This window comes from Eucalyptus grandis, chromosome 9 (assembly GCF_016545825.1).
Source record: "Eucalyptus grandis isolate ANBG69807.140 chromosome 9, ASM1654582v1, whole genome shotgun sequence".
Classification (NCBI taxonomy): Eukaryota; Viridiplantae; Streptophyta; class Magnoliopsida; order Myrtales; family Myrtaceae; genus Eucalyptus; species Eucalyptus grandis.
Window position 1 is genome coordinate 29,023,675 of NC_052620.1, and position 26,005 is coordinate 29,049,679.

General features: G+C 41.5%; 4 protein-coding genes across 10 annotated transcripts; 3 read left to right on the plus strand and 1 right to left on the minus strand.

The window, feature by feature from the left end:
- Positions 1–151: 151 nt before the first annotated feature.
- On the plus strand, positions 152–3,288 carry LOC104445132 (reticulon-like protein B11). 5 transcript variants are annotated; one of them, XM_010058949.3, is made up of 6 exons: positions 152–559; positions 760–940; positions 1,350–1,491; positions 1,594–1,663; positions 1,768–1,941; positions 2,931–3,288. In XM_010058949.3, exons 1-5 carry the CDS (start codon positions 496–498, stop codon positions 1,935–1,937), a joined length of 627 nt encoding a protein of 208 aa, XP_010057251.2. In that variant the 5' UTR covers positions 152–495; the 3' UTR covers positions 1,938–1,941; positions 2,931–3,288. The 5 variants fall into 5 exon arrangements, with proteins under 5 accessions (XP_010057251.2, XP_010057252.2, XP_010057253.2 ...); XM_010058950.3 differs by having other exon boundaries at positions 1,768–1,937; XM_010058951.3 differs by lacking the exon at positions 2,931–3,288 and adding an exon at positions 2,596–2,869.
- Positions 3,289–4,096: 808 nt separating this feature from the next.
- Positions 4,097–6,760, minus strand: LOC104445131 (protein TIC 21, chloroplastic). The gene is made up of 4 exons (XM_010058948.3): positions 6,362–6,760; positions 5,680–5,937; positions 4,752–4,955; positions 4,097–4,536 (listed from the first exon to the last, which is right to left on the minus strand). Exons 1-4 carry the CDS (start codon positions 6,689–6,691, stop codon positions 4,423–4,425), a joined length of 906 nt encoding a protein of 301 aa, XP_010057250.2. The 5' UTR covers positions 6,692–6,760; the 3' UTR covers positions 4,097–4,422.
- A 2,485-nt stretch (positions 6,761–9,245) lies between these two features.
- LOC104445128 (cyclase-like protein 2) lies at positions 9,246–15,775 on the plus strand. Of its 3 annotated transcripts, XM_039301688.1 has the most exons (8): positions 9,246–9,865; positions 11,100–11,609; positions 13,336–13,380; positions 14,043–14,115; positions 14,312–14,409; positions 14,953–15,023; positions 15,201–15,335; positions 15,496–15,775. In XM_039301688.1, the coding sequence occupies exons 1-7, from the start codon at positions 9,451–9,453 to the stop codon at positions 15,324–15,326; spliced, it is 1,338 nt and encodes a 445-aa protein (XP_039157622.1). In that variant the 5' UTR covers positions 9,246–9,450; the 3' UTR covers positions 15,327–15,335; positions 15,496–15,775. The 3 variants fall into 3 exon arrangements, with proteins under 3 accessions (XP_039157622.1, XP_010057247.2, XP_010057248.2); XM_010058945.3 differs by lacking the exon at positions 11,100–11,609 and having other exon boundaries at positions 9,268–9,865; XM_010058946.3 differs by lacking the exons at positions 9,246–9,865; positions 11,100–11,609 and adding an exon at positions 12,131–12,825.
- A 4,861-nt stretch (positions 15,776–20,636) lies between these two features.
- On the plus strand, positions 20,637–24,227 carry LOC120285847 (cyclase-like protein 2). Its single transcript, XM_010058947.3, has 7 exons — positions 20,637–21,162; positions 21,704–21,748; positions 22,461–22,533; positions 22,728–22,825; positions 23,380–23,450; positions 23,631–23,764; positions 23,951–24,227. The coding sequence occupies exons 1-6, from the start codon at positions 20,748–20,750 to the stop codon at positions 23,754–23,756; spliced, it is 828 nt and encodes a 275-aa protein (XP_010057249.2). The 5' UTR covers positions 20,637–20,747; the 3' UTR covers positions 23,757–23,764; positions 23,951–24,227.
- The last annotated feature ends 1,778 nt before the right edge of the window (positions 24,228–26,005 follow it).

A 26,005-nucleotide genomic window follows, 5' to 3' on the forward strand; every position in this document is an offset into this window, starting at 1 on the left:
TGGACAGATCCTTCAAGAAGAAATTCTTTTCTGTTCCAATTAGGCTTCTTAACGTGCTTGAGTGGTACATAGGCGTATGCAAATCCGACTATCAAAACGATTCAAACCAAATATAACCGTGTGGCTGCCTATAGCTTGCCTCATGCATTTATATAACTGTTACTAGCACATGGAGATGGAAATGGAGGGGCAGGCAGGCATGGTACCAAAACTCAGTGCTCGTGAACTTCTACTTTCAATAGTCCTGCTTTCGTGGACGAAATTGTAAAAAGAAGAATTGCCGGGGGCCAATTGCGGAACTTGGGGAAAAGCCCGTTCCACTTCCAGAAAGTAGGAAACTGCCTTTTCCTCTCGGGCGCTGCCGTTTCGTATTCTCTTTCCCTCCTTCATCTTCCTCCCGATCTGACCTCTTTTCCCGATCACCTTTTCGGCCGTTCGCGTCTCGTCGCGCCCGATCGGCGAAGAGGGAGAGGAGATCGCGACGCGGATACGCCGATGGGAGCTCCGACTCCGCCGCCTCATCGCGTCGACGTCCATCGGGCCCTCGGCGGTGGCTCCGGTAACGCTCTCCCCCTCGTCTCCTTTCTATCGACGTTCGTCCGTTCTGTACATTCCGCGGTCGGTCGATATCGATCGTATCTCATCGGTTTGTCGAGCGGTAGGACTAGCCTTCACGCACGTTTTCGCCGTCATCGACGCGATCGTTGATCTGCGAGACTGTTCGATCGATTCACTGATTCCGTGTCGGGTGCGTGCTAGTTGCCGATTTGCTCCTGTGGAGAAGATGGGTCGCCGGGGTGGCGCTCCTGCTCTCTTCGACGGCGATGTGGGTCCTGTTCGAGAGAGCCGGTTACAATCTGCTGTCCTTCGCCGCCAACACTATGTTCCTTCTCGTTCTCATACTCTTCCTCTGGGCGAAATCTGCTGCCCTCCTCAATCGGTCGGTACCTCGCGTTTCCGTTCTCTCACGTCTTCATTTAATTCTCTTTTGGTTAGGATTATGCTTATTTGCATAGAGATGTCGTAGGGCTGGCTTTGTTGCAGAGGGGGATAAAGGCTTTGGTGTTAGAGAAAAGATAATCCTTTTATTCTGAAATGGCAACTTTTTGGACGATCAATGGAGAAAAATGGAGGACCCTTTTTCTTTTTTTTGACAGGAAGAAATTTTTTTTTAGGTTTTCTGTAGGTGCATTATATTCTCAAACTTGGGAAAAATGTTAGGCTTGATTATTATGGAGATGCAGGACGTGATTGGGAAAATTCATTTTCTTCATTCGAGAGTTGTGCGTTACAGCCCCATGAAATCTGCTTGTTATCTTAATTTTATTTGATTATGTGCAAATGTCCAGACCATTGCCTCCTCTCCCTGACCTAGAGGTTTCCGAGAATTCTGTAGCCAAAGCTGCCGACGTTATGGTAGATTGGATCAACCGTGGTCTATCCATTGGGCGTGAGATAACAGTCAATCGGAACTTGAAACTCTTCTTTCAGGTTTGCGAAAGTTTAATGAACGTTTTTCATTACTCTCCTGAGTTTCCTGTACTCCAACTTTTTGGAAAGGGCTTATTAGCTCCCTATTACGTGTCTAATCAGGTTGCCTTTGGCTTGTGGGCAATTTCATACATCGGCGGTCTCTTCAACTTTCTTACCCTAGTTTATATTGGTGAGATCTGCACACCCAGTGCTTTTGTTTCCCCGCATCTCTCTTATTGCTTCATGATCACGAGATGATTTGTTATATTTGTTTTCGTTTTATGCCACCTGCAGGGATCGTTCTTGCATTCTCTGTTCCTTTCGTGTATGACAAGTATCAGGACCACATCAATGATAAACTGTGCGTAACGCACAGCGTTCTGCAAAAGCAATATAAAAGATTTGATGAACACATCTTGAAGAAGATTCCAGTGCCTTCTAACAAAGAAAAGAAGATTGAATAGGCAGGTACAATCTCTCCTTCATTTCTTCTGTCCGAGAGCCTGTGCTAGACAAATGAGAGTCTGTACTGAATACTCAATGAGTTGTCGATATTGCATAGTTCAAGTTCAAAACTGAATGCATCACCTATTTTCCATTTCATCCATATATACTTGTGATCACTTTGAAACGCTTTTTGAGTGCTCTTAAGAATCAAGCTTATTGTACAGAATGATCAATTGTCACATTTCCACGTGTTTATATCTTATGTTTGTTAATTGGAAGTTCTCTGTGGCTTCTGGTGTGAGCATCATGAAATAGGTCATGGAATCTTAAACCCTTGGATCTATTAATATCTAGAAGCTGACTTTGGCAAAGCTATCATAAATTTGTTGAAGTTGAAGTTATTAGGATCTTTCCAGGTTGACATTTTAAAACTGGCAAGCCTATTCATTGTACTCATTGGACGTACAAAGTGTTTAAGAGCTCTCGTGTTGTATTTGTGTTTTGTGAAGGTAGACTGTTATCTTGTCATTGTCGTAGGTATTTTGATACTTGAGGACGTCGTATAATCTTTAGTGTTAGAGGTGGATGAATGGAGCACTTTCAAGGAAAAAAGCTCATGGCTGTGATATCAACACTCACTAGGAGTAACTCTATTATGGTGCATTTGCTTTGAAGGACTGGCGCTGTGTGGATCAACAACTGTTGTTGAATGCAAGTTATATATAGACCGGAAGTTCTCTCTTTCTTCAGTTGACGTATGAATCCATGACAGATTTCAGGAAGTGCTTGGGTTGGAATATACCGATTATACATTTCTCTACTTATTCTTGACAACACCCTCTTTTCCTCAATGCATACTGACAACTCGCTTTTTTCCTGAACGCATGGCACTAGCTAGGAGTTTGATGTCACAATCTTTTTTTTTTTTTTTTTTGACAGTGTAAAACCATCATCATGAGCTTCTGAATTTTTTCTCCCGTTGGCATCTTATCAGAGTTTTCCTTTTCCAGATTCCTTCTTGATGCTTTTCCTAAACAGCACCTGCATTGGTTTGGTATTGGGCTAAAGTTGCTTGAAAGATATGCCCATAGAAGTGGAAATTGTTTCTTGGCATGCGGCGTTTTTGGGTTCGCTGGTTTTAGATGAGTTAAGGTTAACCATATACTGGCAATACGGTGCCAGACCTAAGGCCCGTTGGCCTCTGCATTTCGGCGAGCTTTTGGGTTTGAATTATCAAAAGTCCTCTGTAAATCTGGTGTGAGATGTATTTTCAACAGTCGTGGCTTCTTAATGTACTTTTTTGTTATAAGAGAGATTACAACAGCACAACACAAAACAAAACAAAGCTCAAGTATAATTCTTTTCATATTATGTAAAACCTAGGAATTTGCTACTTACTCGGCAGAGGTGGTGAAGCCGACAATAGCAGCCCGGTTCGGCAATCTTCTATAACATGGAGGAGGGAATGAGAAGTCTTTACAGCATGTTGAAGTAGCTTCAAACTTGAACCACTCATCGAAAACCCATATTGCACGCGAAAGAATGACAGTGAATTCTGCAACAATATAGTTGCACCATCCCAAAGAGACTTTAGAACTGGCGATCCAATTACCTCAAGAGTCTCCAAGTAACCCTTCCGACTGCAAAAGGCAGCTGCAAGACACCACCCACAGTTGAAGCATACATCCAAAGAGAGAAAAGCATAATTTGCCTGTACATGTAGCAGACGGCCCAAAAATAGCCGAGACTCCACAACCCTTAATAGATGCTACGTACTTCGCTCTGCACAAGCACGCTGTTGGCATACTGAATGTTTTCATTGGATTTTACAAATTTAACATACTTTTTAAAAATAATAAAAGCCTTTTACAAATGTAAAACGGTTTCCAATGAAGCTGTTCAAGTTCTTGTCTTTTTACCTCAAAGTTCGTGGAGCTAGTGATCACAAGAACATTTAACATACTGGGTAAGGTGAAGCTTCCACTGGTCATTTTTTTCTATCATTTTTATATATTTTCCTTGGATCCATGAGTAGTTCGCTCCAGAATACTATTGTCAAGCTTCGAGCAAGGAAACTCATCCGGTATTACTAACTGGCAAAAGTTACTTCAAAGACAGTTGTGTCACCCAGACATTAACTCGAAAAACGGATTAGTAACTTTTCCGAAGGCAGTTCTAGTCTACAACTCTCAAAAGTGGAGATTGCATTCACTGTTAAGAAGACATCGGCAAACACAACAGGAGAATTCTCTTTTTTAGAGTTTAGACAACTGATCAACATTCCCGCAAACACAATATCCAGAAAGACGCTACCTCCCCAAAGTGATGGTTCTCAATTACCCAAACCTTGCAATGCATTGTATACAAGAAAGAGAGGTAACCGCCGGACCCATAGGATTCACAAGACTTGAGTGTCGGCACTGAACTCTGCCTTCTGTGGCTCCGAAATTCTCATTATTATCTGAATCTACAGATGCAATTACTGCCACAGAAACGCAGGTTTTAAGCAAGACGGGGTACTGGAATGGCTTCTGTCTGCGGCAATGTGACTGAGCGTAACAGCTCCAATGAGAAAACAAGGCCCAGGAAATGAGAAAGGATTGTGTTTGCTGAGGCCTACATTAGAAACGTATGCACAAGGTCAGCACCCAACTATGACAATAGGAATTACACTGACAATTTTGTTATAGTACCAATCAGCCTTATTACTTTAACCAATGCGGTAACTCTGTAGGGGAAAGCATGACTAAACAGCACAACCCAATATCATATTTAAGAATTACATCTGCTCCTATGGAATTGAAAAGTTGGAAGTAGAAGTAGTCGAATACCTGCACCAGGAAGACATCCAATGCAAGAACGGGACTATAACCAGGGGAAATGCCTTGGTAATATGGGTTCACTGAGGAAGTGAGAGCCTTTGCTACCAACAACCCGACAGTTGCTTGCATGCCAAGAATAGCGGCACCCATCCCCAACAGGTTCAACGTGATACCATTCTTCAAACTTTTGACTACATCTGCACGAGGAGGGGCCTGAATTTTGTCATACATAATCACAGCACCACTCATTAGTATCAGGAGTGACAAACACAGTCTCAAAGCTAGGATAATTGGTCAAAACAGGCTTTATATAACTGGTTGATACAAATATCAGATCTAGGAAGAGCTAAACAGACATTCAATTGAATAGCAGTCATTCAGAGTAAACACATGAGGAAGGTTGAAGACATTTAGGAAAATAAAGTGCATGAAGTGAAAAAAGAACAAAGGAAAAACATAAATAGACCCAAAGACAAGTCCATCAGGTAAAGATCCGCAATCAACCATCCTTTTAGAGATCAAAGATTGGGATTGCTAGGCAAATTCTCACATTTGAAATTCTCCAATTAATGAAGTGAATTATTTAAGGTTAAATCCTTTGCACTGAATGGCAAGCCGCAGATGGAATAAGCTGTTAGCAGTTGTCAGATGGATTTCTAAACTGCTGGAGTTCACATACATAGGAGCACCAAGTTCTCATCACTAAATAACAATGAAAACACTTTCACATTGTGGAAAGCTCCATCGCCAGGCGAGCATATAGGCGCAAGAACACTTGGGGAAGCAGTGTAGCATGTGCATTGGAATTCAAGAGGCATTCATTTAAGCATGCACATGTGGAATGGCCAACTTGCATTTCCTCGCATACACGAATTCTAGTGATTGCAACATAGGACAGGCTCTTGATAAAAGGAAGCTTATGAATATGTTTAGATACCTTTGAGGGATCATTAGCAGTTTTCCGAAGCTTGTCGGATAGCCGGATATATCCAAATGACCAGAAGATGGAAATGAAAGCTGCTGCTATCCCGCCGGCAGTGGCGTAAAAAGTGGCTGGAGACGTAACCTTCCCAGTTATAACCACGGAAAATGCAAGAATAACTGCAGCCACAACAGTGCACACCAACTGTCCCCAAAACCCTAAATTCCCCAACCTCCTGAAATACCTCGAGGTATTCTCTAGTCTTTTGGCTACCTGCACAACATCATAAGCAAAATCGAAACTTTTAACCAAAACTGCAAGAACCAAATGAGCCGACTAGTATTAACCTTCAACCCAGCACCCACCAAAGATCACAGGACAGACACTCATTTTTACATTCCCTGTTCTATGAATTTGCCAGTTCCATTACCCGCAGTCTCACACTCACACATGATAACTACAACTCAGTTCACAATCCTGGTCCCAGAAGAGACAGAAACAAGATAGTCTAAATTTTGGATGTAAAGCGATCTAATTTGATCTCACCTTAAGTAAAACTAAGATTCAGCACGATTTACAGCATGTGAGTCTACCAAGAAAATAACCAACACTCAATTCCTTCGATTTCAAGCTCTTACGAGTTCAAACCCACCAGACAGAACCGCCGAACAAAGGGACGAAACCTAAGTTACTCAACCTGGGCAAGCTTCGCCTTCTCCGCATCGTCGTTCGGAGAAACGGAGGCAGGAGAAACCGGAGAGGAGGCCAACGGGGTGGAGTAGAGCTTCGATCTTCTGCAGCCGAGAGCATCGCGAGACGAAAGAGATACGAAGGGAAAGACGTTCGATTTGTGAGCTGGTCCGGCGGTGGAAAGGGAATTCGGAGAGGGAAGATAAGCACGGTGGCCGCGGAGCGGCGGCGGCTTTCGGGCAGCGAGACGACGGAGGAATGGCGATGAGGTGGGACTCGCCGCCGCCGGGAACTTGCCGGAGCTAGCTGCCGCCGCCGGCAAGAGGAGACTCTGCATGATTCGAAGGTAACCGAGTGAAGACTGAAGAATGGAATATGTGAAGCAACCTCGGAGCAGAAATGGGGGTAAAGAGAGAGGAGAGAGTATTCAAGCATAATATTTACTTTTGCTATTCTTTCCTTCCTTCTCAATTTACCTCTTTTCTAGTTAAAAACATTAACGATTAGTTACCACCGGCCGTGGTAGCTCCGCTGATAAAACCCTGCTAATCCTTAATCCAGAGGTGAAGGGTTCAAAATTAGGGGAGGCGCTATGTGTATTAAGTGTGACTGTGGGTGATGGGTCCTCTGTTTAAGTATTACAGGGTTTACGGTGTGGCTGTGACATTGCCCAGTTTCCTCCAAAGACAAAAAAAAAAAAACCATTAACGATTAGCGATCAATTTAATCATAAACATTTTCTATTCCCTAATTTACCCCTGAATTTATTAATGCAATTTTTAAAACTAATTTTGGCTACCATTATCATCGGCAAGGGTTGTTCAAATCTAGTGTCGGAGAGTGTCAATTGATGGAAGAAGATATGAAAAAAGAAAAAAAAAAGACAATGTATAAAACCAATAAAAATTATAAAATTTAAAAATATTGTAAAATCATCTATACCAGATTTAGTTGTGCCATGCTGGACAGACATTCATGGTGATGTTCTAGTTAAAATTGGTTAGATTGACTACATTGGTAAATCGTAAAAAGTTCAAGATTAAATTGATATAATCGAAATGTTTAGAATTGAATTGACTATTATACAATATGTTTATGACTTTTGGACAATTTTTCCCCAAATTCAAAACATAAGAAAAAGAATATGAATAATGGCTAGCATAATCTTTAATGATAATTTGGCCATTTGAAATATGAAACTCAGTGTAATAAAGTCTAGTGGCTATCCTTCCAAGATACATATATTTTCATCTTTATATCGCAAAGAATAATAGAAAGAATATGAATAACCCAAGAAAAAAAGAAAAAAAATTGAGAAGAAAATGGAAATTCTCTTTTAAATATCTTGAAGAATTGTGATTTGAAGTTTGAATTTATATACAAGACTGTTGAGAAACTGTTATAAAATAATTGGCAATTATTGAAATGATGACCGTTATAAAGCCATTATAACACTATACAACGGTTACAAAATGAGGACTTTCATGGTGATTATAACTTTCAAAATGAAATGTTAGTACTTTTAAATAAAAATTTCGAAAACGATTGAAATATCCAATAGAACTTACAAATAATGGAGAGAGGAGCAGATGCTCACACAACCATTTCGCACATTGGAGACAAATCTTGATCAAGCGTTCTGGAGTTTTTGTTGCAAAGAGGAGGAACGCCGGCAAGTGGCAACTGCGTGTTCCTCATAAAAAGAATTCTGCAGCTTGGACGAGAACTCTGTCAAATAGAGTCGCCTTACACTCCTCCACATCTCACGATTGAAACTGGAAGGCACGCGTTTAGCTACTCTGAGAGAGAGATCGTTAGATTGAGTTTGGTAACGTTTCCGTTCAAAAATTATTTCAAGAAATAGAAATAGAAAAAACTATTTTTGTTTCGAGGAATAATTTTTGAATAGAAGAATGCGTTTGTTAACTGCACAAAATTTATATTCCTAGAATAGAAAAATAATAAAACATGTTTGATAAACTTAATTTTTCTGTTTTTTTTTTTTTTTTTTAAATTTTTAAATTTTTATTTTTTATTTTTTATTTTTCCGTTTTTCTTTGGCTGGCGATTGGCCGGCGATTGGCTGGACGACGTTCGATGAGCTCGTTGGAGTCTTGCTAGGCCATCAGGTAGCTTGCTAGGCCTCGCTAGGCCATTTGGGAGCTTGTCAGGCGAGGCCCAGCCTTGCGTTGGCTAGGGAGGCCAAGCCTCGCCGCGGCCGCGTGAGGCCGAGCTCGCCCAGCCACTGCGACTACCGGGTGACGCCGACTTGGCGATGGCTGGGTGAGCTCGGCCTCGCCGGATTTGGGTGAGCTCGAGCTTGCCTAGTCAAGGTGAGGCTGAGTCTTGCAGGGGGCTGGCGACACTCCAGCGAGGTCGCTAGCCCTTGAAAGCAGGTTGCCGATCATGGCCAAGGCCAGCGACCGACCAATGAAAAAAGAAAAAGAAAAAAGAAGAAAAAAGAAGAAATAAGTTTTGTGTTTTTGTTTATTCAAAAAGTGTTTTTGGGAACAAGAAACAAGTTTTTCTTATTTTTAGTTTTTGTTTCTGAGAGGAAAAAGATAGATCTTTTGTTCTCGAAAATAAAAGTGTAAATAAATGTATTTTTTATTTCAGAAAAAAAAATAGAAATTGTGTTCCAAGTAAAAAGAAAAAAAAAAAGAACACAAACGAATAGGTCCTTAGTTGGTAGAGAGAGAAACTGAACAAGAAGATTTTGGACTGCACTAAAGTCTGCACATTGATATGATGACAGGCATTGGAAAATTGGGCAAAGCAATCCTTTTCAAGAGATAAGTCGCAGTCATCCCTGTCAGCCTTTAGAAGTGCACCGCCCTCCCACACCACAAGTTTGAGAACCCATCTTGACCCCATAGCCCAAACTGGGGGATTCTCACCTCTCAACTTCATATACTATTTCATGGTATTCCCACATGACAAGTGTAACCGGGACGATATTGGCTCTGCCCCTGTGCAGCATCTAATCCTATTCTGTCTTTGCAAGAACTAGAGCATTTTGTTCCGCAGACCCTTTTTTCTTCAGGGCACAGAGAGTCGGAGAGCTTTGTACAGAGCTCTAGAACGTGGCCCAAAACAATGAACTGCACACTCCACCGCCTCCTCCTGTCATCCACCACCCTCGCCCTCATCGTTTTCCATGTTGCCGCCTCCCTCTCTGCCTATCCCGTGGTTCCGGGTGCCGACACCGGCGAGTGCTCGGTCCCCGCCGGCGAAAATCTGGTTCCGGTGCGCCGAGAAGTGTATGGTAATGGCAGGATCATCGACATCACGCATAGGCTCACATCGGACCTGCCGTCCTACGAATCGATGGGGAGCTTGGGGCAGTTCCTTTGGCTTGCTTTCAGCATGAAGAATGGATCGCTGACCAACAACTCCGAGATGAAGCTTCCTGCTCACACGGGCACGCACGTGGATGCTCCTGGGCATGTGTATGATCATTACTATGAAGCGGGGTTCGACGTGGACACGCTAGACTTGGAAGTTCTTAACGGTAAGTTCTCGAATCCTACTTTAGGCTGATTTTGCTTACTGTGATTGTTTCTTGACCACGAGCCATATACTAGGAAGATGGGCTATAACTTTGTCGAAGTTGGTCCTGTGTCCATCTCTGGACTGATCATAGACTTGATTAGTCATATAGGGTGTGTGTTTCTATTAAAAAATTGTTTTAACCAGAAATAGAAATCTATTTATGTTTCCCTAACAATTTTTGACTAAAAGATGCGTTTGGAACTTGTTCTAATAAAAAATGAATAGAAACACGTTTGGTAAATTTGTATTCTTTTTTTATTTATATTAAATTTTTAATATTTTTATTTTCTTTTTCTTTTTTTTCTTTATTTTTCTTTTTTTCTTCTTTTGGTCGGTTGCTGGCCTCGGCCATGGCCGGCAACCGGCCAACGAGGGCTGGTGGCCTCATCTAGCCACGGTGAGGCTCGCCGGGGCCGGCGACCCTTTGGCGAGGCGCGGCCATGGTCGAGGCCGGCGACTGGCCAAAAAAAGGAAGAAGAAAAGAAGAAGTAAAAAAGGAAAAGAAAAGAAAGGAGAGAGAAAATTTGTTCTTCAAAAGTGTTTCTGAAAAAAAAAAAAACTTTTCTTGTTTCTTATTTTTGTTCTAATTTTGTTCCCAGAATAAAAAACAGATTTTAAACAAAAACGCAAACAAACGCGTTTCGCAAACAAATGCGTTTCTCTTTTTATTGTTCTCCAAACAAAAAACATAAAATCTGTTCATGAACAAGAAAAAGAAACACAAACATGCAGGCCCGTAAAATTCTTCCGGCAACTGCTCAAGCAACGGCCTGCGATTACCTACTCCTTCGCGCTAATTAGTATACTCATATCCCTAAGCAATGACGTCTTGACATCGCAATACCCTGCGTATGCAATGACTGCATAAGATTTTAGATGACTGCGGCTGCGAGGAACAGGGGCTGAGACAAGAGACTTACCAACAAATCCTGCACCAAATTATTGGCTCTCCATTATAGCTACTTTGGTCAGTATTGGCAAGCATCATTATTTTCAAAAGATAACAATTTTACAATTCCCACAATGAACACTTTTCTTTCTTGATCATGAAATTAAACCTTCCTGGTCTTATGGTGTTTATTTAATTCCTGTCAAATTGTAATTGATTAATCTCAATATTGACTTACCGTAGCAGCCAACCCCTATTCCCAGCGGAAAATTTAGAGCAATTCTTCTCTCTTTTATCATGATAGCGACCAATCGTTCCCTCTGGACCAGACTCCATTTCGCAAGTACAAAACGGGCTCAGCTTTCTCCAACTTCCTCATTCTTGAAAAAAGCTAACACAATGAGCGGTAGAAACCGTTGCATCCCCCTATTACTACTACTATCGAGCATTTATGCTCTCGCCGCGGCCTCCCTTGATGCCTATCCTTCTGTTCCTGGCCTCGATGCTGGGGGCTGCTCCGTCCCCACTGGCGAAAAGAATGAGAATCTACTCTTGATGCGAGTGTTTGGCAATGGAAGGATCATTGACATCACGCATAGGATCACGCCAGACTTACCCGCGTTCGACACTGAAGAGAGCTTGGGACAATTCCTCTGGCTACTCCTCAGCATGAAGAACGGCTCCATCGCAAATTTCTCGGAGATCAAGCTTTCTGCTCACACAGGCACCCATGTCGACGCTCCCGGGCATGTATTTGATCACTATTACGACGCTGGGTTCGACGTGGATAGCCTAGATTTGGAAATTCTCAATGGTAATGTGTTCTTCGCTTGGATTGATAAGTTTTGTTTTCGTGCATTTTGACGACTTACAAGCAATTTATGTGTGTCAAGAACACTTGATTCACCAAGCGATATCCCCTGAAGACAACATGCTATATAGCTATTTCGTGATAGATCTTGTTTCTTGGGGAGGTAGTTGATCACCGGAGTCGAAACGAATCTGATAACCAAGAGATGGGCATAAAGGTGGGAATAGAGAAACTTTTAGGCATATTTCCTCCTCGAAACTTCATGTCAGTAGTGATCCTCTTGAGATTTCCCAAATCATCAAGGTGAAACTATCGTTGTCGCGGTCGATCCTAGATCATGTACTCACGCACTTCATACGGAACTCTGGGAAAATGACATCTTTTGATCAACGAGTGTTCCTCAAAAGTTCCTTCTTTTTTCAGTAAAGAACCTCAAAAAAGTCATGACCATGATATGTCCTTGTCTTTGTGTTGGGCGAGGCTTGGATATTACGTCTTCTTTCTAACTCCTAGTGACTGGCTTGACTCGAGCCCGCCTGCACAACAAACGCCCAACATTATCTCTGTGGATAAAAATATCAAATTTTTCTCCAGAAATCCCGATTGATTGATTGAACTTTGAAGCATGATTTTCGAAATCAACGATCCAGCCCAACCCACCTCCTCGATATAAAACGGTGTCCTCATCGTCATCGCATCCACCCTTCAAACGCTATAATTGTCAGCAGTGTAAAAATCTCTCCTTTTCACCCTTTGAGTTTTCTCAGCCCATCATCACACACTTCCCTCTCGACACTGCGAGTCGCCATGAACGCTCTCCCCCACTTCTCCTCGCCCTCCTCCTCATCGCCACCGCCGCCGCCGCCCGCCGCCGCCGCAAACATCGAGGCCTACCCGAACATTGCCGGCGTCGGCGACTGCTCGGTGTCCGACGGTGGCGAGGGGCTCAAGCCCATCCGTCGAGAGGTTTATGATGGCGGGAGGATCATCGACATCAGCCATAGGCTCACTAGCGACATGCCGTCGTGGGGATTGGAGGATGGGTTGGGTCAGTTTCTGTGGCTCGCGGCGAGCATGAAGAACGGGTCTTTAGCGAATAACTCGGAGATGAAGTTGCCCACCCACACGGGGACTCACGTGGATGCTCCGGGTCACGTCTATGATCATTACTTCGACGCTGGTTTTGATGTGGACACGCTCGATTTGGCAGTCCTCAATGGTAAATTTGTGGGCTTTTTGTGTTGGTTTTCGACGGTGGGTTTGATTTCTTGTTTTCGGTATCAGTGGGTTTTTGGAGGAGTTGTTATTTTTTGTTTCTAGCTTCTGCGGTTGATGATTGTGTGGTTCTGCTGACTATTGCTTTAAGCATCTTCAAAATTGCTCTTTGTCGAGTAGTGGTTTGCACTGAACTTGTCTTATGAACTTCCAAAACCTCACGAGTCTCACTTGTCAATCAATTCGTGTCAACTCCAAATGGTTAGTTTCTGTGGCCAAGGAATTGTATGCTTAATTGAAAAGGCAAGTCTTGTTGATTAGAGCAGACCAGTTCTTTTAGTGGAGGAGTATGTAGAGACATATCGAAGGTAATTCAAGTTGATTTAAGGGTCTTCATGTTCTCATTTTCGTTGTCTTTGGTTCCTCTGTCCGTTTGTGTTAAATCATCATCTTCATTGAGGTAGCGCTATGCTATGGTCTTTTATAATTTTGGTTTTTGTTTCTGCTTCTTTAGGTCCAGCTTTGTTGGTTGATGTTCCGAAGGATAAGAATCTCACAGGTACGTCCCTCAGTCAAGTTTCTTGCAGTATGCTGATCACTTATGTGTTATGCATGATAACTTGTCAAAAATACATAGTCTTTGCATGCTTCTTCGACAAAATTTCTCCATTCATGTGTTAGTGCAGACAGCATATTTGGAGGACCGCTTCAATTTGTTTGGTTGCTTGTGCTGTGCTTTTTGGTTTTATTTTTTTTGTAAATTGTAAAAGACAAATATCATCCCCTTGGATTTACTGTATTGGTTCTTTCTATCCTTCCATGCATCTCTTTATATGTGAATTTCAGTGTTGTGGATAGAAATTACTGTTGTTCAAAAATTGAAGGGCCACTCCATGTGATTGTTTGGATAAACTTTTCAATTAGATTCTGTCATGAAATATTTGTAAAAGGATGATCACATCAATATACATGTCATTATGCCAACTGCTTAAAGATTGATTGGCATTGGATACTTAGAAGCTAATTTTGTGCAAAAATCCAAGATTGATAACAATGAAGTGAAATTGTGTTGGCTTCAACAATAATCAATGGTTTTTGTGTGTTTTGTGGTCAATCTGGCTCGATAGTATTACATAGCTGCAGCATTCAGCATGCATTTGCTACGACATAGTGATATATTTTAACTGATGCTGTAAGAATGATAAAGACTGCTTCCTGCAGCTGAAGTAATGGAGTCTCTACATATTCCCAAGGGTGTGAGACGGGTGTTCTTCAGGACCCTAAATACTGACAGGTAAACTTCTGTTCCCAGACATCTTTTCTTGGGTCATGGTCAGCTGAACTAGTGTTGTTTTTTCACATATTGTTGTGAATTGTGTTGCCCATGCATATGCTATTGGGGCACTGAACTCAGTATCTTAATATAATGTGGTATTGGTGAGTGCTATGATCAGAAGGACAAGTTTGATGGGTCTCTGTTTTATTCTCAGGCGGCTTATGTACAAAAAGGAATTTGACACAAGCTATGTGGGATTCATGAGAGATGGAGCAAAATGGTTGGTAGAGAACACAGACATTAAACTTGTTGGTGAGATTCGTCCCTCTTTACTATTCTGATGCATTTCTAGTAAGAATTTTTTTGTATGGTGGTTTGCTTCTTTATCATCTTATTTTCACCTGATGTTGCTCAATCATTATCAAGAAGCCATGTAAGGATCTATTTCTCTATTGGGCAGCTACCTTTTCTATTACCACCACTTTTTACTTGCAGCTTCACTACAAGCAAATGTTACTTCTCTTAGACACAACAAGAAACGCATATTCGTTCATCTTTTTCCCTTTTCGCCTTGACAACCCAAGAATTGCACTATGTTGCTGTAATAACTGTCAAAATGAACACATGATATTCGGTTGATCTTTAAAGACATGCATATGTAAGAAAATGCCCAAGCATAAATAGCTATCAGGCTTATGAGCACTAGTGCAGGTTCGTTTTATTTTTCTGAATCTGCCTCTTGAGATATAGTGCAACTTGATCCTCTATTTTCTTTCTTGTTCTTCAACTTGTAGATCATTGCATGCCTATTGAGATGCACTCTTGCATGACCCAGTATGTGCTTAAAAAATGCAGGAATTGATTACCTGTCTGTTGCTGCATATGATGATTTGATTCCATCCCATCTTGTCTTCCTTGAAAGCCGGGTAAGTAAATGATCTGATTTGTGCGGAATTTTCCCATCAAAGTGAAGGACCATGCTTCATCTTTGAATTTATATCTCAGGTCTAAACTAGTGTTGGTAATTTTGCCTGGTTTTCACATTGTTGTGTTCTCATATGGAGCTCTTGGCTCAACAAACTGACACTACGGTAATGCTGCAGGAAATTATTCTTGTTGAGGGCTTGAAACTCGAAGATGTCCCTGCAGGAGTATATACTGTCCATTGTCTGCCTTTGAGATTGCTGGGTGCAGAAGGATCACCTATAAGATGCATCCTCATCAAATAACTTCTTTGAGTGAGTTTTGTTCTTTTGGAAGGGAATTAGTTTGACAACGATTGCCTTTTTTGTCCCTGCTTGGTTAGCGTAGAGGTGTCAGTTGAAAATTCGTTGTTGTTTTCTCGACTCTGCATGTGATAATAACGAGTGCTAACGGGATTTCTTTTTGCTGTTCCAGGAGAGTAGAAGCCTTCCAAAGCGCCAGGTGAGAGAGGTCATTGCACGCACGTTCTCCTCAGAATTCAGATGTACTTTGACCGGACAGATTTGCAGAGGAATTGGAACTTTAGCGGTCATGTGAATATGTTTAATTATTGCTATAGACAAAACAGAGGCTATGGTTTTGTTTACAAAAATAATGTCACGCTTCCAAAATAAGATTCGTCTGGATTGTTTCCCGTGTTTTGCATTTCAGTTACTATAGAGCTGCAGGCTATTTCAGTTCGTTTGAGCATATTCTTGACAAGGCCCATGCAAAATCTCTCTTCTATGGTGTTGTAACTATTGTGGTGGTAACTGCTTGAAAATATGAGACATTACATTCATCGTGAATTGAGAGAACAACGCCGAAACTGTGGCGGTCAATGCAGCTATATGAAAAAGTGATTTTAGTTTACACGTGACCAGAAGATTAGCCGCTAGGACACGATCATTTACAAGACACGCACCGTGGAAGACATCCATTTGCAATACAAGTGGTTTTTCATCTTTTACTGGCAAGTTTTTCTTTCCTCGTAATTTGAAAAAAAGGGAACCGGTATAAATCACGACAGTCTAAGAATTTGCCATCCAAACAGTTCTTCGCAAGCAACGACGGAAGAAGAATTTGAAAAGAAAATTTTCCAGGTCAAAGGCATAAAACTTAACCATGGGGACAATTTAATGGCCATCGTTTTCACATGAAAAGAGAGGTTTGAATCTCTACTTTCTCGTGGAGTTAGGGTGGAGATGATTTAATTTTAGATGTGGATTTCGATTTTATGTCCTGGTAGGATAAAAGTTTGAGAGTGAGAATTAAAATAGGAGTAGAATATGACTGATAAGTAAAAAAAAAAGGCAGAAAATTTCTGGTGCTAGACAATGTAATTACAAAGATCAATATACAACAGCAGCTTCCTGTGGAACTTTCAACATTTCTTCTAGCAGAAGCTCATTCTCAGTAAGGTGGTGGAGGGTAATGCCCTGGATAAGGACCTGAGAAATGAACAACATAGAATTAGCATTATAATGAGGCTGTTCATTGCTGAGCCCAACACTGAGGTAATTCATGCACAACGGTTGAAACTCAGCACATACCTGGAGGGCCGGGGGGTAGGGAATATGGAGGTAGAGGAGGGCATGCTGGAGGAGGATAGGCCGATGGTGGAGGGGGGAAATAGGGTGGAGGTTATTATGCCGCTGGATTCAGTGGATACGATGGTTATGCCGCTGAATTTGGTGCATACAATGGGTATGCAGGAGCTGTTGCAGGGAACGCTGTGGTGGATGCACCATAAGGAGGAGCTGATGGGGGAGGAGATGCAGAGTACAAAGAGACCCGAGGAGGAGCCAAAGAAGCTACATATGGTGGTGCAGATGGTGCAGACCTCGTTCCCGGTTTCTACAACAGCAGAAGCACACTATTGTTTGGGATCCACTACAGAATGATAATGGTAAATGGTAATGGTTAATATTTTCTACTGAAATGAAATTGGTACTTACTATTGCATTTGCGTAATGTAATGTCATGCGTGCTTCTCCAGCATATCTTGAAACAGAGGAAAACAGGCACTTTAGTTTAGACAATCAAACATTCTTTATAGGGGTACTAATGCAAATGCTGGGTGACAGTTGTCCAACCTCAAAATTTGATGTCATGGAGATAGACCGGGGATATCAGTTTGGTAGATATTTTATTTACGTATAAAGAAATAGTGAAGGAGAGGAGCATCTGCTAGAACATCCACATACATCACAACGTGTATGGGAGAAAGAATGAGATAGAGAAGAAACTGGTGTTGTCATTGGACCATCTTCAATTTTCCCTTCCGCGCCCCGCTTTTATGTATATTCCAGGTAAGGAAGCTAATCAGATAAGCACATTTTTATGTAGCGGGCGGTGTCATACAATATAAAATGTGTTCTAGCTAAGTGGGAGGCTAAAGTGAGGCTAAGCGGTTGACTGCCTGTACTGTTGTTCTAATGGAAAGTACTACTAAGAACTCACATTAGATTGCTGGGAATCGAGTGAATTAAAGAAAACACACCACTATTCTTACGCAAAGGCCATCTTATGTACTCCATCAGTCCATCTTCTCACTTTTTCTCTTTTCACTTTTGAACCTATCAAATAATCCTACATGCATAAGACAAGAGGAATGGATTCTATGGATAGTACTGCTCGGTTTAGTCTGAAGAGGAACAGCCGTATCATTGAATCCTTGAGAAAGAACCTTATGGAGCTGAACCCTTGAGATGATGACAAACATGACTATGATAAGAACACTAGCCACTCAAGGACCAAAAACGGAAACATCTCAACAACGGTTTTGGTGAGCAAAATGGGATTCGAGGTGGAAGTATTACGTTCCATTGCTGATGAAGTTGTTGAAAGTGAGGGTATTGCTGTTTCACCGCAAGATTCAACTCTCTAAGCCCTTCAATGAATGTGAACACAAACTTCTCTTGAAATGTGGAGTTTTTATTGCCCTCTGCACAACCAAATCAAATCAAAGTCAAGCTGCCCACTTGCTCAGATTTTGCCAATTAGCTCAGTACCAGAAACTTCACCCATCAAAACCCACGTTAGAAAATGCCACATCCAGATCTGAACGGGGAAAGAGGGTAATTGCACCCAATTGGGTGCGTGCAATTCAGGAATTTATCATTAGAAACCATTATGAAGTAATTGGCAATTATTAAAATGATCCCCGTTATAAAACCATTATAAGACTGTAACAAAGTCGTTGTACAACCGTTACAAAATGATGGTTTTCATGACAGTCGTAACTTCCGTATGAAATGCTGGTCCTTTCAAAAATATTTCAAGAACTTCTGAAATATCCAATAGAACTTACAAATAATGAAGAGAGGAGCAGATGTTCACACAATCATCTTGTCCATCGGAGACAAACCTTGATGAAGTGTTCTGGAGTTTTTGCTGCAAAGAGGAGGAACGCTGGCCAGTGGCAACCGCGTGTTCCTGATAAAAAGATTCTGCAACTTGGACGAGAACTTTGTCAATAGAGTCGCCTTGCGCTCCTCTACACCTTGCGATCGAAATAGTCGGCATTCGATTAGCTACTGAGAGAGAAATAGAGACTGTAAGTTGGTAAAGAGAGAAACTGGACGAGAGATTGTACTGCACTAAGGTCTGTACATTGACACGATGATATGCATTAAAAAATTGGCAAAGTCTTTTTTTTCTTGAGATGAGTCGCAGCACTCCCATCAGCCTTTGGAAGTGCACCACCCTCCGACAACTCAAGTTTGTAAACCCATCTTGATCCGATCGTCCAAACCGAGAGATTCTCACCTCTCAACTATATAATTGTTTCATGGTATTCTCACATGCCAATTGTAACCGGGACAATCTTGGCACTGCCTAAGTGAGTGCAGCATCTAATCATATTTTGTCTCGCAAGAACTAGAGCATCTTGTTCCACGGACCCTTTTTCCTTCAGGGCACAAGAGTCAAGAGAGCTCTGTGCAAAGCTCTTGAACGTGGGCCAAAACAATGAAATGCGCACTCCACCGCCTGCTCCCGCCACCCTTGCCCTTATTGCTTTCCATGTCACAGCCTCACTCTCTGCCAATCCCGTGGTTCCAGGTGCCGATGCCGGCGAGTGCTCGGTTCCAGGGGGTGAAAGTCTAGTCCTGGTACGCCGAGAGGTCTGCGGTAATGGCAGGATCATTGACATCATGCATAGCATCTCGTCGGACCTGCCGTCCTACGAATCCATGGGGAGCTTGGGTTTTAATAATTGACCACATTCCATTCATTGGCCCAACAAAAGAACAAAAAGCATACCATGGTCATGGCTTTTAAAGATTCCTGAAAAAAGAAGGAACTATTGAGGAACGCTCGTTGATCTAAAGATTTCATTTTCCCAAAGTTCTGTATGAACTGCTACGATGGACGGCGACAGCGTTAGTTTTACCTCGAGGATTTGTTACTGACAAGAAGGTTGGAGGAGGATATATGCCTAAAAGTTTCTCTATTCCCCCCTATATTCCCATCTCTCGGTTGCTAGATCTTCTACTCGTTTCACCTATGGTGATCGACTACCTTCCGAGAAGCAAGATCTATCATGAAACAGCTATATAGGATGTTGTCTTGAGGGAATATCTCTTTGTCAATCAAGGGTTCTTAAACGCACATACGTTGCCTTTTAAGTCATAACGAACGAAAACAAAAATTATCAATCCAAGCAAAGAATACATTACGATTGAGAACTTCCAAATCTAGGCTATACATGTCGAACTCGGCGTCGTAACAGTGATTGAATACATGCCCGGGAGCGTCGACATGGGTGCCTGTGTGAGCGGGAAGCTTGATCTCGGGGAAATTCGCAATGGAGCCGTTCTTCATGCTGAGGAGTAGCCAGAGGAATTGTCCCAGGCTCTCTTCAGAGTCGAATGAGGGTAAGTCAGGCGGGATCCTATGCGTGATGTCAACGATCCTTCAATTGCAATACACTTGCATTGAGAATCGATTCTTATTCTTTTCCCAAGTGGGAACGGAGCAGCCCTCAGAGTCGAGGCCGGGAACAGAAGGATAGGCATCGGGAGGCTGCCGTCAGAGCATAAAAGCTCAATAGTAGCAGTAAAAAGAGGAAGCAACGGTTTCTGCTGGTCATTGTGTTGGCCTCGTTCAAGACTCAGGAAGTTTGTAGAAAGACGAGTCCGTTTTGTACTTGAGAATTGGAGTCTGGTCCAAAGGGAATAACGATTGGCTGCTAGGATAAAAGAGAGAAGAATTGCTCTAAATTTCCCACTGGGAATAGGGGTTGGCTACTATAGTGAGTCAATTTGGAGATTGATTTGACAGGTATTACATAAACACCATAAGACCAGGAAAGTTTGATTTCATGATCAAGAAAGACAAGTGATCCTCGTGGGACTTGTTATCCTTCGAAAATGCTGAATCATCCCAATACTTATTGAAGTAGCTCTGATGGAGAGCCAAGGAATTCGGTGCAGGATTTGTTGGCAAGTCTCTGTCTCAGCCTCTATTCCATGCAATTGCAGTCACGAAACTCTTATGAAGTCAATGCATACGCAGGGTGACGACATTAGCGTTTCAGCATGCTCTGCATCTTTTGACTTCGATCTCCCCCTTTCTTTCCCTAAAAGTTGTATTAGTTCGTAGTGAAAAAGCTCTCCTTTTTTGACCTTCTGATTCTTGTCGGTCCACCATCACAGACTTCTCTCTCGACACTGCGAGTCGCCATGAACGCTCTCTCCCCGCTTCTCCTCGCTCTCCTCCTCATCGCCGCCGCCGCCGCCGCCCTCGCCGTCGCCGCGGCCCTCGAGGCCTACCCGACCATCGCCAGCGTCGGCGACTGCTCGGTGTCCGACGGTGGTGAGGAGCTGAAGCCCATCCGTCGAGAAGTTTATGATGGCGGGAGGATCTTCGACATCAGCCATAGGCTCACTAGCGACATGCCGTCGTGGGAATCGGAAGATGGGTTGGGTCAGTTTCTGCGGCTCGCGGCGAGTATGAAGAATGGGTCTCTGGCGAATGGCTCGGAGATGAAGTTGCCCGTGCACACGGGGACTCACGTGGATGCTCCGGGTCACGTCTTTGATCATTACTTCGATGCTGGTTTTGATGTGGACACACTTGATTTGGCAGTCCTCAATGGTAAATTTGGGTGCTTTTGTGTTGGTTTTTGATGGTGGGTTTAATTCCTTCTATGGGTATCAGTAGGTTTTGGAAGGAGTCGTTTTTTTTTTTTTCATTTCTGGCTTCCGGAGTTGATGATTGCTTGGTTCTGCTGACTACAGCCTTAAGCATCCTCAAAATTGTTCTTTGTCGAGAAATAGTTTGAGCTGACCTTTGTCTTTTGAACTTCAGAGCCTCATGAATCTCACTTGTCAATCAATGTTTGTTAACTTCAAATAGTTGGTTTCTGCGGCCAGGATTTAGATGCTTAATTGAATAGGCAAGTCTTGTTAATTAGAGTAGACCGGTTCTTATGGTGGAGTAGGATGTAGAGACATATTGAAGGTAATTCAAGTTGATTTAAGGGTCTCTCCATTCTTATTTTCCTTATCCTGAGCTTTTCCATTAGTTTAGTTCCTTTTTTTCTGTTCATTTGTGTTAAATACTCATCTTCATTGAGGTAGTGCTATGCTATGCTTTCCGTCTTGTAAAATTTTAGTGTTTGTTTCTCGTTCTGTAGGTCCAGCTTTGTTGGTTGATGTTCCGAGGGATAAGAATCTCACAGGTATGTCCCTCAGTTGAGTTTCTTGCAGTATGCTGATCACTTAACTGTTATGCATGCTAAGTTGTCAACATAGTCTTGACATGCTTCTCCCGCAAAGTTTCTCTGTTCGGGTATTAGTGCAAACAGCATATTTGGAGGACCAATTCAGTTTGTTTGGTTACTTGTGCTGTGCTTATTGGTTTTATTTTATTCTGTACAAATTGTAAAAGGCAAATATCATCCCTGCAGATTTACTCTAATGGTTTTTCTATCCTTCGATGCCACTTGACGTAAGTGACCTTATCTTTATACGTGGAATTTTGGTTTCGTGGATAGAAATAACCGTTCTTCAAATAATTGAAGGGTCACTCCAAATGATTATTTGGAAAAACGTTTAAATTTGGATTCAGTATGAAATATTTGGAATAATATGATCGTATGAGCATCTTATTGTGCTTAACTGCTTTAATGTCATTTGAGTTTAGCATTGGATACCTGGGTCACGGATTTTGTCTTAATTCATGCAAAATCTGAGTTAGATAACAATGAAGTGAAACTGTGTTGGCTCCTAACAATAAGCAATGGCTTTTGCATCATTTGTCCTCAATGGGGCTATTGATAGTTTTACATAGTTGCAGCGTTCAGCCGGCGTTTGATATGACAACTTTTGAGATTAAAACATAGTGATATGCCCCACCGGTTCTGTAAGAATGACATAAACAACTTCCTGCAGCTGAAGTAATGGAGTCTTTACATATTCCCAAGGGTGTGAGACGGGTGTTGTTTAGAACACTAAATACTGACAGGTGAACTTCTGTTCCTAGGCATCTTTCTTTGGTTCATGGTCAGCTGATCTAATGTGGTGTTTCCATATTTTTGTAAATTGTGTTGCCCATGCATGTGCTATTAGAGCACTGGCTGGGTATTTTAATGTACCATGGCATTAGAAAATGCTATGATTGGAGGGACGAGTTTGATCCATGCTCTTTTTCGTTCTCAGACGGCTGATGTACAAAAAAGCATTTGACACTAGCTATGTGGGATTCATGAGAGATGGAGCAAAATGGTTGGTAGAGAACACCGACATTAAACTTGTTGGTAGGATTCGTCCCTCTCTAGTATTCTAAACCTATTTTAGTGATTGTTCTTTTTCATGGTTGTTTGCTTCATTATCATCTTATCTTCACCTTTTTTCCCAAGTATTACTGCTTTGTAGTTTACTTCATGCTGGTTTCTAATCATTACCCACAAACCATGTTATGATCTCTGTTGCGCAGCTATCTTCTCTCTCGCAGCTTCACTACAAGATAAAGATATTTCTCTTAGGCATGACAAAAAATGCATATTCTTTCATCTTGTTTGATTTTCTTCCTGACGACATGAGTTGCGGTATGGTTCTGTGATAACTGTCAACACGAACACATGATATTCGGTTGATTTTTAAAGAAGTGCATGTGTATGAAAATGCTCAAGCATATGTTGCTATCAGGCTTTGAGCACTGCTGCAGGTTCTTTTATTTCCCTAACCTACCCCTTGAAAAATTGTGCAACGTGATCATCTATTTTCTTTCCCGTTCTTCAACTTGTAGATTGTTAAATGTCTTAGATCGGGATACACTCTTGCGTGACGCATTCTGTGCTATAAAATGCAGGAATTGATTACCTGTCAGTTGCTGCATATGACGATGCCATTCCATCCCATCTTGTCTTCCTTGAAAGCCGGGTAAGAAAATGATCTGACGTGTGTAAAAATTTTCCCTAAAAAGTTTAGAATGGCCATGCTTCATCTCTGAATTAATGTCACAGACCTACATTAGTGTTTGTAATTTTGCCTGGATTTCGCATCATTGCATTCTCATATGAAGCTTTCGGCTCAAGAAACTGACATTACGTAATGCTGCAGGAAATTATACTTGTTGAGGGCTTGAAGCTCGAAGATGTCCCCGTAGGAGTATATACAGTCCATTGTCTGCCTTTAAGATTGCTTGGTGCAGAAGGATCACCTATGAGATGCATCCTTATCAAATAACTTCCTAAGTGAGTTTTGTTTCTGTTGAAGGGAATTAATTTGACGACAACTGCTTTGTCTACGAATATCATTGTGAGATGAGATTGATTTGTCCCTGCTTGGTTAGCACAGTGTCAAGTAGAAAATTCGTTGTTTTCGTGACTTTTGCATGTGATAATGGCAATTGCTAACGGGATTTCTTTTTGCTGTTCCAGGAGGGGAGAAGTTAACCAAAGCGCCAGGTGAGAGGAGGCATTGCACGCACGTTTTCCTCAGGATTCAGATGCTCTTCGACAGGACAGATTTGCAGCGAATGTGGATCTTTAGTTATCATGTGAATATGTTTGATCATTACAATCGGAAAAACAGAGACTATGGTTACGTTTACCCGAATAATGTGACGCTTCCAAAATAAGACTTGTCTGGAATGTTTCTGGTGTTTCTTCTATTCAGTTACTAAAGAGCTGCTGGCGAGATTCGACTTCATTTGAACATTTTCTTGACAAGGCTGCCAAAATTGGGTATTGTGACTCATGATTAGAAGGCAGTACATACAAATTTTCTCTCCCATGGTGATATATATGTATGTATGCATGACAGATCAGTAATCTGATTACAGTTTCAGAGTTTCAAAATCCACCAAAAAGAATATATGCATCTTCAAACTAACAATTAGACCCGGCAAATATCATCTTAGATGCATACAATTATTTTAACTCACATTCAGACTCTAATGTCAAAAGTTTCCGGCATATAGCGTTGTCGTCCTATTTACCATTAGTTGAAGAACCCGAAAAGAGATTTGAGGGAAGTGGTGTGAGTAAGTACAAATCTCTTCCAAATAGATTGATCTTCCATCATGCATGTTTACAAATCAATACAAGAAATTCATTTATCTTAATCTCATATATAATAACCATAAACGTCAAAATGTGTTTTATACACTTATAAACTATGCATTGGATCAACAATATTAAAGCAAAAATCAGTGATTCAATCCATTGATTAATTTAGCATTTACTATCAAATTATGATCATGCTTAAACGCCTTGTGATAAAGCATGTCAAAATTTCCGAGCTATCTCTCTACCTTAATATGTTCATAAAACAACATGTGTACTTAACATCTCAATGGCTCCTAAACATAGCAACAACGAGCATAAAATTACTAACTCATCATCCGATGATTTACAAATCAAATCCATAATGTCATAAATCAGGTTCATTAATTTAAACATATAACGTTTCACATTTCGATTTATCATGTACAATAAATAAACTGGGTTCATAAAGGAGAATTTATAAGCTTTCACAAGAATTTTCATAAAGCATTTATCAACTATTCATAAATAATGAGCTCAAGCTATTTCAATGCATATTTTGCCATCTCAGAAAATCAAAAGTTTGTAAACGACACAATGCTGTTTTGTGCAACAATAATGCTCCAGATACCACTTTTCATTTTCAAGGAAATACGAAATCATGTAATGATTTTTCCATTACTCATAACACATCTAAGTCTTATCATTTTCGAGACACGGATTCATAAAATTATAAAAAAAGATAAGCACTACTTACTTGAGAATACAGAATAAACTCAACTAAATAAGCCTATTCGGTGACAAACGACTTTGTGAGCCAACAAAAAGCTCGCCCAAAGTAGACCACTTACTATTGTGCACCGAACCAAGGCAGCCCACACAACAAATTTGGTAAAGTCATATCTCTTTATACCGAAGCCCGACTCAAGCCAGCTTATCAACAAAAGAAAGCTCTTTCGATGTACTATAAAACCCTAAAATTTGCTAACCCGATATATGGCCAGCAACCTCTTTCTTCTCTCTTCTTTCTCCCCTTCTCGGTTTCTCTGTGCTCACACTCTTTGTTTTCTTCTTTTCTCACGATGGCTTCTGCAGGAGAAGAAGAATTATTGACATTTACTTGGGCTGAGAAGGGGTTGAGTTGGGCCTCTAATTGCTTTGCCCAACCACTAGGTCCTTTATTTTATTATTCGGGCCCAAATATTACATGCTCAGCAAGCTTTCCCATGTGACCTTGAAAAAAAAAAAGGGCGAACTTTCCTTCGTTATTGGACTTGAACTAACTACCACAATCCTACTGATACGTCGACCAAGGATCTGGATAGACTGATGCCGATCGCAGGTGGCTTGTATTGAAGGCATATGTCATCGGAGAAACTTCAAGTGTCCAAGATCAGGATGCCTTCGATGGAAATCCGAAGAGGGAAATCAGCATGACTTAAAACATTA

What these genes read in the sequence shown, in the direction of transcription:
- LOC104445132 (XM_010058949.3), top strand. Translation starts at nt 496, where the DNA reads ATGGGAGCTCCGACTCCGCCGCCTCATCGCGTCGACGTCCATCGGGCC. An exon ending in ACTTGAAACTCTTCTTTCAG is followed by an intron (nt 1,492 to 1,593) that starts GTTTGCGAAAGT and finishes GTGTCTAATCAG; the next exon opens with GTTGCCTTTGGCTTGTGGGC. An exon ending in TCTTACCCTAGTTTATATTG is followed by an intron (nt 1,664 to 1,767) that starts GTGAGATCTGCA and finishes TGCCACCTGCAG; the next exon opens with GGATCGTTCTTGCATTCTCT.
- LOC104445131 (XM_010058948.3), bottom strand. Translation starts at nt 6,691, where the DNA reads ATGCAGAGTCTCCTCTTGCCGGCGGCGGCAGCTAGCTCCGGCAAGTTC. An exon ending in CTGCTAATGATCCCTCAAAG is followed by an intron (nt 4,956 to 5,679) that starts GTATCTAAACAT and finishes GACAAAATTCAG; the next exon opens with GCCCCTCCTCGTGCAGATGT. An exon ending in TGGATGTCTTCCTGGTGCAG is followed by an intron (nt 4,537 to 4,751) that starts GTATTCGACTAC and finishes TTTCTAATGTAG; the next exon opens with GCCTCAGCAAACACAATCCT.
- LOC104445128 (XM_039301688.1), top strand. Translation starts at nt 9,451, where the DNA reads ATGAACTGCACACTCCACCGCCTCCTCCTGTCATCCACCACCCTCGCC. An exon ending in CACAGACATTAAACTTGTTG is followed by an intron (nt 14,410 to 14,952) that starts GTGAGATTCGTC and finishes TAAAAAATGCAG; the next exon opens with GAATTGATTACCTGTCTGTT. An exon ending in TTGTCTTCCTTGAAAGCCGG is followed by an intron (nt 15,024 to 15,200) that starts GTAAGTAAATGA and finishes GTAATGCTGCAG; the next exon opens with GAAATTATTCTTGTTGAGGG.
- LOC120285847 (XM_010058947.3), top strand. Translation starts at nt 20,748, where the DNA reads ATGAACGCTCTCTCCCCGCTTCTCCTCGCTCTCCTCCTCATCGCCGCC. An exon ending in TGATTTGGCAGTCCTCAATG is followed by an intron (nt 21,163 to 21,703) that starts GTAAATTTGGGT and finishes CTCGTTCTGTAG; the next exon opens with GTCCAGCTTTGTTGGTTGAT. An exon ending in TTGTCTTCCTTGAAAGCCGG is followed by an intron (nt 23,451 to 23,630) that starts GTAAGAAAATGA and finishes GTAATGCTGCAG; the next exon opens with GAAATTATACTTGTTGAGGG.